The sequence below is a fragment of the Rhinopithecus bieti genome, unplaced genomic scaffold, assembly GCF_001698545.2.
Source record: "Rhinopithecus bieti isolate Rb0 unplaced genomic scaffold, ASM169854v2 scaffold_11380, whole genome shotgun sequence".
In the NCBI taxonomy this organism is placed as follows: Eukaryota; Metazoa; Chordata; class Mammalia; order Primates; family Cercopithecidae; genus Rhinopithecus; species Rhinopithecus bieti.
The window spans coordinates 2,454,576-2,465,271 of record NW_016807225.1 but is presented as its reverse complement, the minus strand read 5'-3'; the positions used below and the strand labels follow the sequence as shown (position 1 = coordinate 2,465,271).

General features: G+C 40.2%; 1 protein-coding gene and 1 pseudogene across 17 annotated transcripts in view; both read right to left on the bottom strand.

Moving 5' to 3' along the window:
- Positions 1-324: 324 nt before the first annotated feature.
- TTLL5 (tubulin tyrosine ligase like 5) overlaps positions 325-10,696 on the bottom strand; it is a 300,796-nt gene continuing 290,424 nt past the window's right edge. For all 17 annotated transcript variants that reach the window (XM_017880546.1, XM_017880559.1, XM_017880562.1 and 14 more), the window contains one exon: positions 325-978. Coding sequence is in view for 5 of the 17 variants with exons in the window: in XM_017880564.1 (XP_017736053.1) it covers positions 907-978 (72 nt within the window). In the remaining 12 variants the exon portion in view is untranslated. The remainder of the gene's footprint in view (positions 979-10,696) is intronic.
- LOC108534938 (calmodulin-A-like) lies at positions 6,666-7,461 on the bottom strand (annotated as a pseudogene).

Here is a 10,696-nt window from a genome sequence, read left to right as displayed (position 1 = left end):
TGCGAGGTATGCAACATGCAACTGGATGCAGGGCTCAAGCCACTGGAGGCCTACGCTGTGAGTGAGCCTGCCTGTCCAGGGCTGATAATGGAGACCTCTGCACATGCCCGCTCCCCAGGTGCGGGAGCTGCCTCTGGGAATAGCCTGGACCCACCATCTGCTGAAATGAAATGTAAAAATAAAACATCTCTTTACAGCTCACATTTCTAAAATGAAGTTTAAAAAATTGCCCAGCAACAAAGTAAAATAACAAACTGGTTCTACTTCAGTCCTGTTTGTGAACATTGATTGTTGGGAAATTAGTAAAGGGAAAAAAAAAGAAAATAAAAATAGAATGACTTTATTAATCTTTGAAATCAGTAATTCCAAAGGGTGCCTTTACCCTGGCTCCTACTGTCAACAGTACACCAATTTGTCTCCTCTCTCTAGGAAACTTGTGTTCAATGCTCCTCCTTCCCCCTAGACCCTCCGAAAAGGGAGGAGCAACTTTGGTGGATGATGATGTTGGAATTTTAAGCTTGTACAAAGAAAATAAAGCTTCATACTGCAATCTGGAAAAGAAGAGGAAGCAAAATACAAACAGCCAAAGAGCCTCTTTTATATCACCTCTGTGCAGCAGCAGTAAAGGGACAGAGAAGACCTAAGCAGGTTGGGGGCATGGGGCAAAGGGAGGGTAAAAGATACACGTGTGCTCTGATGGGGTATATAATGCATCAGCTCAATGTCCCCACTGCCAAGTTCCATCAAAACCCAGAAGATCTGCTTTCCTGTTGTCCCAGTGAAAGTCTGCATTGGCTGATTGGCAACCATCTACTGCCACTTCTGCTTGAAGGCTTTGGGGACTTTGAGGCAGCAAAAGAAAATACTATGGACCCCTTGAAGTGCTGGTGGATGCTTCACCCTCAGTCATGCACCCAGGAGTGGTGAACAGGTTGTTTCTCTGTGTGTTTGTGGTTCATCTTTTAGTGTGAGCAGGATCTGAAAAAGAGAAGGGCAACCATGAAATGAATGAAATGACAGCACGGGGTTTTACTTACAGGCAGCAATGTCTGCTTTATCTAACATCACAGAAGAATCAAGAAGTGGTGGCCCAAATAAATGAAGTTCGCCTCCAAGTGCAAACCTCTTAATTTTTTTTGAGACGGAGTCTCCCTCTGTTACCCAGACTGGAGTGCTGTGGCGCGATCTTGGCTCACTGCAATCTCCGCCTCCCAGGTTCACGCCATTCTCCTGCCTCAGTCTCCGGAGTAGCTGGGACTACAGACGCCTGCCACCATGCCCGGCTAGTTTTTTTGTGTTTTTAGTAGAGATGGGGTTTCACCACGTTAGCCAGGATGGTCTCGACCTCCTGACCTCGTGATCCGCCTGCCTCGGCCTCCCAAAGTGCTGGGATTACAGGTGTGAGCCACCACGCCCGGTCGCAAAGCTCTTAATTTTAACCACTTTTGTTGGAAACCTTCCTAAAATACTCCCGGTTCTACTGCTGTTTCTTTTCTGTGTTGTTCTCTTTCCTTTTTTCTCTTGGACAAAAACATTTTATCTTTTGCTTTTCAAATGAAAAAATGCTAAATATGTCCATCTTTTCTAGAAACACAGTGTATTATCAGCATTTTAAAGTGCATGAAAACTTCTTCTATGTATGCTTTTGAGTTTTTCTAAATTTTCCCTCAATGTCAGATTGTCAGATAATACTTTGCCTTCTCCTCAACCCCTCAATCCCAATATACACCTATATGCCCACCATCAGGTTTAAGAAAAGGAACTTCACCATCACCCTGCATCCCTGCTAGACCCTCCCAGTTCTTTCCCATTCTCACCATTCCTGAATTTTGTGTTTATCCTTCCCTTGTTTGCTTTAAAAAAAACAGATTTATGATCTTTATACCCCTATATAATACACTGTTGAGTTTTATGTGGCTTTGAATTTTGTCACGCTCCTGTGATTACATATGCGATCTCAGTATACTACTGGTGGAATTTCTTTGGGTATACACTTAGGAGGGGAACTGCTGGGCCATAAACACTTGCATCTTCATCTCTCTAATGCCATCATATTTTCCAAAGTGATTATACAATTTACACTCCCTCTGGCAGTGCATGAGCGTCCCCACTTCTCCACATCTCTACATGTGGAGAAGCAGTATTGCCTCAGTTTACAATTTCTGTGAATTGTGAGTATTCAATGCTATTCCACTGTGGCTTAATTAGCATTTTCCTGATTAGAACTGAGGTTGAGCACCTTTCAAGTATCTATTGTGCATACGTGTTTCTTCTTATATGAAATGCGTGGATAAGACTTTTGCTTATCTTCCTATTGAATTGTTATTGATTTTTTATAAAGTTTTGAGATATAATTCACATATTGTACAATTCATTCCTTTAACATGTACAACTCAATAGTTTTTAGTATATTATATTGAGTTGTGCATCCATCATCACAGTCAATCTTCGAACATTTTCATGACCCCAAAAATAAACCCCATACCTCTTCGCCACCACCCCCTACATCTCTCATCCCTCAGCTATAGGCAACCGTTAGTCTAGACTACCGTCTGTCTCTATAGATTTGCCTATTCTGGACATTTCATATAAATGGAATCATGCAATGGTCATTTGTGACGGGCTTCTTTCACTTAGCATAATGTTTTTAAGGGTCATCTATGCTGTAGCATGCAGCACTACTCCTTTGTTATGGCCGAATAATATTCCATTGTGTGTAGCCCACATTTCATTTGTCTACTCATCAGCTGTGGACATTAGGGTTGCTTCTACCTCTTGGCTATTATTAATAATGCTTCTATAAACAATGATGTACAAATATTTGAACTATGTTTTAATTTCTCTTGGGTATAGATACGGAAGTGAAATTAATTGCTGGGTCATATGGCAACTCTTTGTGTAAACCGTTTAAGGAACTGTCAAACTGTTTCCAAAAGCATTCGCATCATTTTACATCCCTCCCAACAGTGCATGCAGGTTCCAATGTCTCTTTTCCATTACAGCCATTCTGGTGGGCATGAAGTGATACACTGCTGTGTTTTTTCTTTTTCTTTTTTTGGTACAGATGGGGTCTTGTTGTGTTGCCCTAGCTGGTCTCAAACTGTTCGGCTCAAGTGATCCTCCAAGCTGGTGGCTGCTGACCACTGTGGTTTTATTTCCCCAGTGTCTAATGGTATTTAGGATCGTATTATATGCTTCTTAGCATGGTATATCTTCTTTGGCAAAACATCTGCTCAGTTCCTTTGCTCATCTTTAAACTTGAGTCATCTTTTTTATTATTGAATTGTAAGCACTCTGTATGTATTTTAGATACAAGTCCCTTGTCATATACGTGATTTGTAAATATTTTCTCAATTTCATGGATTGTTGTTTTCCTTCCTTAATAGTGTCCTTTGAAGCACGAAATTTTAAATTTTTGAGCATGTCCAGTTTGTCTATTTTCTTCTTTTGTTGCTTATGATTTTGATGTCATATCTAAGAAACTGCTTATTTAATTTTAGAAGTTCTTTGCTTAAATATCTGGATACTAACTTTCTGCTTTTTATGTATTACAAACATCTTCACCCAGTTTGTGACTTGTGTCTTCACTCTACGGCTTTTTGAGACAGGGTTTTGCTTTGTTGCTGAAGCTGGAGTGCAGTGGCAGAATCATGGCTCACTACAGCCTCAACCTCAGGGGCTCAAGCAATCCTCCCACCTCAGCCTCCTGAGTAGCTGGGACCACAGGCATGTGCCACCATGCCTGGGCTAGTTTTTAAATTTTTTGCAGAGACAGAGTTTTGCCATGTTGCCCAGCCTGGTCTCGAACTCCTGGGCTCAAGAAATCCTCCCACCTTGGCCTCCCAAAGTGTTGACTTTACAAGTGTTAGCCACTGTGCCCTGCCTGGTATTTTTTAAAGGAGACTGTTTTGTAATTTATTAATTTATAAGTGCTACTCAGGAAAAAAATTAGATTGTATTTAGACATGTACTTAACAAGTGATCTTTTCAGAAAAGGTTATTTATTTATTTATATTTATTTATTTATTTTCAAGACTGTCTTGCTCTGTCACCCAAGCTGGAGTACAGTGGCATGATCATGGCTTACTTGCAGCCCCAACCTCCTGGGCTCAAACGATCCTCCGGCCTCAGCCTCCTGAGTACCTGGGACCACAAGCATGTGCCACCATGCCTAGCTAATTTTTCTTCTATCTTTTTGTAGCGATGGAATCTCCCTATTTTGCCCAGCCTGGTCTAAAACTCTTGGGCTCAAATAGTGAGCCTGCTGTCTCAGCCTGCTAAAGTGCAAGCCACCACACCTGGCCGAGATATGGTTTTTTAAAATATTAGAAGACTTCTAGAAAATCCAGGACAGTCACCATAAAACAGGATGGATTATTTAAAAAAAAACACACAAAAAAAACTTTTTTTTTTTTTTTTTTTTTTTTTTGAGACAGGGTCTTAACTCTGTTGTCCAGGCTGGAGTGTAGTGGCATAATCATAGCTTACTGCAGCCCCGACCTCCTGGGCTCAAGTGATCCTCCTACCTCAGTCTCCTGAGTAGCTGGGACCTCAGGCGTGTGCCACCAGGCTTGGTTAATTTTTTAAATTTTTGTAGAGACAAGGTCTCCCTATGTTGTCCAGGCAGGTTTGGAACTCCTGGACTCAAACGATCCTCCCTCCTTGGTCACCCAAAGTGCTGGGATTACAGGTGTGAGCCAATGCACTCGGCCCTGACAAAGGTTTTTAAAATAAAAAATTTCAAACACACATAAAAAATAAAACAATATAATACACTTCCATGTTCTCATCATTTAGCTTTGATAATGACCAACACCCTACCATTTGTTTCATCTCTTCACATTTTTTTCCTGGAGTATTTTCAAAGCAAACTCAATATAACATTATCTTCAGAATCTATCTCTGATGAATAAGAAACGAAGGGGGAAAAAAAAACTCCCACAATATCTTCATGGCATCTTAGAAGTTCTTAATTTTAACCAAGTCAAATGTATCCGTTTTTACCTTTATGGTTTGCACTTTTGGTTTTGATTTGACAAGCCCTTTCCTTTTACTGTGACTGTAATGATCTGGTCCTCTAATGTATTCGAAAAGATTTATACTTTTGCTTTTCATATTTAAGTCTTTAATGCAACCTGAAATTGTGTACAGTTCGAAGCACAGATCTAATTCCATTTTTTCCTACACGATAACTGATTGTCCTAATGTTATTATTGAAGTCTATCCTTTCCTCCTCTAATTGCAATGCATCTTGGTCGTAAGTTATTTCCTATATATAGACCAGTTTTAGGTTTCTTTATTTGGTGTCAATATCACACTCTCTCAAGCATGTTAGCTTGATGCTAATTCTTGTAATCTGGTTAAGACAAGTCACACACAGCCCCCTACTGGCATCCCCATTCTTTATAGGAGTATAAAGATTCTTCTCTCTTTCATATACATTTCAAAAAATAAACAACTAATACCCTCTCAAATATACAAATCAATTTTAGGGAGAACTGACATCTTTACAAAACTGTAACTTTTTTTTTTTTTTTTTTTTTTTTTGGAGACAGTCTTGCTCTGTTGTCCAGGCTGGAGTACAGTGGTGTGATCTCAGCTCACTGCAACTTCCACCTCCTGGGTTCAAGCAATTCTCGTGCCTCAGTCCCCTGAGTAAGCTGAGACTATAGACATGCACCACTAGGCCCAGCTAATTTTTTGCATTTTTAGTAGAGATGGGTTTTGCCATGTTGCCCAGGCTGGTCTTGAACCCCTAGGGAGCTTGGGTAATCCCCCTTGGCCTCCCAAAGTATGTGGATTATAGGCATGAGCCACCGCACCAGGCCACAAACTGTAACTTTTAATCCATGAACATGTAGGCCTCTCCATTAATTTCTTAAAGTGTCTCTCGATAAGGGGTGTGTGTGTGTGTGTGTGTGTGTGTGTATATATATTTTAATCACAGGTCTTATGTATCTTTTGTTAAATTTATTCCTAGGTATGTGCTTTAATGCTCTGTAAAGTGTATCTTTTCTGTAATCACATGCTCTACCTGTTGGTGCAGAAATATAGAAATGTAATTGATTTTGGAAAATTCTCTGATAAAGCCAATAATCTATTTGAACATTCTTTTTGGGTTTACAATCAAATATGTTGTCTGAGAATAATGACAGATCTGCCTCCTCCTTTCTGATCCTATGTCATTGCCTTGTCTTGGTTTACTTTACTGGCGAGGATGTCCCTCCCACTACATCACTGACTAGAAGTGACGGTGGGCTCCCTTGTCTTGCTCCTCATCTTAAGGGAATGAATACTTTCAAGGAATCCCAATTAAAATTATAATGTTTACTGTTGGATTTTGTAGAGATATTTTATTATTAGGTAATGAAAACTCCCTTCTATCCTAGGAACTTTTTTAAAAGTCATGAAGATACAAATGCTAATTCTGTATCCATTGAAAGAAGCATATTCTCCCCCTTTAATCTGTTACTGGAATAAATTACCTTAGTCAATTTTTACTTTTCAAATTGTAATTGTTTTATTTATTTATTTTTTATGAAGTCCTAATTACTATACATGCATTTTTTTTTTGGCAGTACGGAGAAACCTTTCACAGATAAGTGACAAAGAAAAGGCAAGTAACAATTTTGTACAAGAAATTTAACACATTTTGTACAAGGTCTTCACTTTGCTGACATCATCTGTACAAACTCTTCATAGTTTACTTGACCGTCACCATCAGTATCTGCTTCCCTGATAGTTTCATCAACTTCTTCATCTGTTAACTTCTCTCCAAGGTTTGTCATCACATGGCGAAGTTCTGCAGCACTAACAGAGCCATTGCCATCCTTCTCTTTTTTTTTTTTTTTGAGACGGAGTCTCGCTCTGTCGCCCAGGCTGGAGTGCAGTGGCCGGATCTCAGCTCACTGCAAGCTCCGCCTCCCGGGTTTACGCCATTCTCCTGCCTCAGCCTCCCAAGTAGCTGGGACTACAGGCGCCCGCCACCTCGCCCGGCTAGTTTTTTGTATTTTTTAGTAGAGATGGGGTTTCACCGTGTTAGCCAGGATGGTCTTGATCTCCTGACCTCGTGATCCGCCCGTCTTGGCCTCCCAAAGTGCTGGGATTACAGGCTTGAGCCACCGCGCCCGGCCGCCATCCTTCTCAAACACACTGAATGCTTCTCTAATTTCTTCTTCACTGTCTGTGGCTTTTTATTTTCTTGCCATCATTGTCAGAAACTCACAGAAGTCAACTGTGCCATTACCACTGGGTATCTACTTCACTAATCATGTCCTGTAACTCTGCTTCTGTGGGATTCTGCCCAAGAGACGTCATTACAGCTCCCAGTTCCTTTGTTGTTATAGTTCCATCACCATCTTTGTCAAATAGTGAAAAAGCTTCTTTGAATTCTGCAATCTGCTCTTCAGTCAGTTGGCCAACCATGCTGCTAGCGTAACCGGTTTCTGAGACGTGACTATACAACCACTCAGTTCGCTTGCTCCACTCGGACTAATGTCAGTTTCTAAATATTAAACAACTGTTGGCCAGGCACAATGGCTCGTGCCTGTAATCCCAGCAATTTGGGAGGCCAAGGCAGGTATATCACGAGGTCAGAAGATCGGGACAATCCTGGCTAACATGATGAAACCCTGTCTCTACTAAAAATACAAAAATTAGCTGGGTGTGCTGGCACACACCTGTAATCCCAGCTACTTGGGAGGCTGAGGCAGGATTATTGCTTGAACCTGGGAGGTGGAGGTTGCAGTGAGCTGAGATCACACCACTGCACTCCAGCCTGGGTGACAGAGTGAGACTCTGTCTCAAAAACAAAATGAAACAAAACAAAACACCAAAAAGAACAATTGTTGAATCTCTGGGATAAACCTGACTTGGTTATGATGCATTCACTTTTTAAACATTATTAGATTCAAGTTGCTATTATTCTATTGGGAATTTTTTGTCTTTTTTTTTTTGAGACAGAGTCTCATTCTGTCACCCAGGCTGGAGTTCGGAAGTGTGATCTCGGCTCACTGCAAACTCCACCTCCCAGGTTCAAGCGTTTCTCTTGTCTCAGTCTCCCAAGTAGCTGGGATTACAGTCACCCACCACCATGCCGGGCTAATTTTTGTATTTTTAGTAGAGACAAGATTCACCATGTTGGCCAAGCTGGTCTTGAACTCCTGACCTCAAATGGTCCACCTGGCTCGGCCTCCCAAAGTGCTGGGATTACAGGCATGAGCCACCGTCCCTGGCCTGAATTTTTGCATTTTTATCCACAATTAAGAATGTCTTGCAATTTTAAAACATTTTCTGTAGACTGTCCTTGCCAGGTTTTGATATTAAGATAATAGAGTTAGAAAGTGTTCCCTCTTTTCTTATACTCTGGAATAGTTTATAGACTGAAATATTTGTTCCTTGAATGTTTGGTAGGACTCACCAGTAAAACATAAAAGCCTGGTAATTAATTTGTGGGAAGATTTTTGTTCTTGATTCAGTTTCCATAATAATTAAAGGAATATTTGGATTTTGTATTTCTCCTTGAGTAAATATTTGTAAGTTAAATATTAAAATTGTATTCATCTCACCAAAGTTCTAAAAATATATCAGCATATCATCATAAAGTTATTCACAATATCTTCCTGCAATCTGTTTAATCTCTGAAGCATGTATAATAATGTCTCTAACTCATTCCTCTCAACTGTATGTTTATTTTCCTCCAGATCTTTGTTATTATTTCTTGTTTTTACTTTCTTTTGACTTATTTTGTTTTTCTTTTTTTTTAACTTCTTAAACCAGATACTTGGCACATTAACTTTCAGCCCCTCCTCTTCCCTCACTGCAATCATAAATTTTCCTCTAGGTATTACTTTACCTACATTTCTCAATTTTTTATATTAAACAACATTTTAAAATTATTACTATTATTCTTATTTTTTTTTTGAGATGGAATTTCACTCTTGTCACCCAGGCTGAAGTGCAATGGTGCAATCTCAGCTCACTGCAACCTCCACCTCTCAGGTTCAAGCCATTCTTCTGCCTTAGCCTCCCGAGTAGCTAGGATTACAGGTGCCCACTACCACACCTGGCTAATTTTTGTATTTTTAGTAGAGATGGGGTTTCAGCATGTTGGCCAGGCTGGTCTCGAACTCCTGACCTCAGGCGATCCACCCGCCTTGGCCTTCCAAAGTGCAGGGATTACAGGTGTGAACCACTGTGCCCCACCAATTACGATTTTTAAATTAGTTAACTCTTTTCTTAATTTCCAAAATACAAGGATTTTCCAGTATCTTTTTGTTATTGCATAGTGGTCAAGGAACATAGTGTTTGAAATGTGATTTAAGGCCTACTACATAGTTTCTGCAACTCCCCCATAGAAGCTTGCAAAGAATGTGCATTATGCAGTTATTTAGTGTGATGTTCTATACATGCCTATGAGATCAAGCCTGTTAATGATGTAGACAAAATTTCCATTTTTTTTTTTCTCTGTTGCCCAGGCTGGAGTGCAGTGGCATGAACACAGCTCACTGCAGCCTAAATCTCCTGGGCGCAAATGATCCCCATGCCTCAGCCTCCCATGTGACTGGGACCACAGGCACACACCACCATGCCCAGCTAATTTTTCAATTTTTTTGGAGAGACAGGATCTCACTTTGTTGCCCAGGCTGGCCTCAAACTCCTGGGCTCGAGTGATCCTCCTGCCTCAGCCTCCCAAAGTGCTAGGTTTATGGGTGTGAACCACTATGCACAGCCTCTTAAATTTTTTTATTGTCAGAAACATTACTTATTATCAGACTGCTCAATCTAGCAATTACTGAGTTACATTAAAACCTTCCAATATAAAGCTAGTATTTACCTATTTTTCTTATGGTTCTGTTAAGTTTTTGCCCAATGTACTTTTCATACATATGTATTTATTAAATAAAAACATTAAATATACTAAAGTAAGTTAACAAGAAAAGGTTGAGCACTTTCTTGGTGAACCTTTAGCCCTAATGTAGTGACCCTCTTTATTTTTTGTTATGCTTTTTGCCTAAAAATCTATTTTGTCTGATAAATATAGCTACATCAGCTTTCTTTCTTTTTTTTTTTTATTATACTTTAAGTTCTAGGGTACATGTGCACAACATGTAGGTTTGTTACATATGTACACATGTGCCATGTTGGTGTGCTGCACCCATTAACTCGTCATTTACATTAGGTATATCTCCTAATGCTATCCCTCCTTCCTCCTCCCACAATAGGACCTGGTGTGTGATGATCCTCTTCCTGTGTCCAAGTGATCTCATTGTTCAATTCCCACCTATGAGTGAGAACATGCGGTATTTGGTTTTCTGTTGTTGTGATAGTTTGCTGAGAATGATGGTTTCCAGCTGCATCCATGTCCCTACAAAGGACACAAACTCATCCTTTTTTTACGGCTGCATAGTATTCCATGGTGTATATGTGCCACATTTTCTTAATCCAGTCTGTCACTGATGGACATTTGGGTTGGTTCCAAGTCTTTGCTATTGTGAATAGTGCCGCAATAAACATACGTGTACATGTGTCTTTGTAGCAGCATGACTTATAATCCTTTGGGTATATCCCCAGTAATGGGATGGCTGGGTCAAATGGTATTTCTAGTTCTAGATCCTTGAGGAATCGCCACACTGTTTTCCACAATGGTTGAACTAGTTTACAGTCCCACCAACAGTGTAAAAGTGTTCCTATTTCT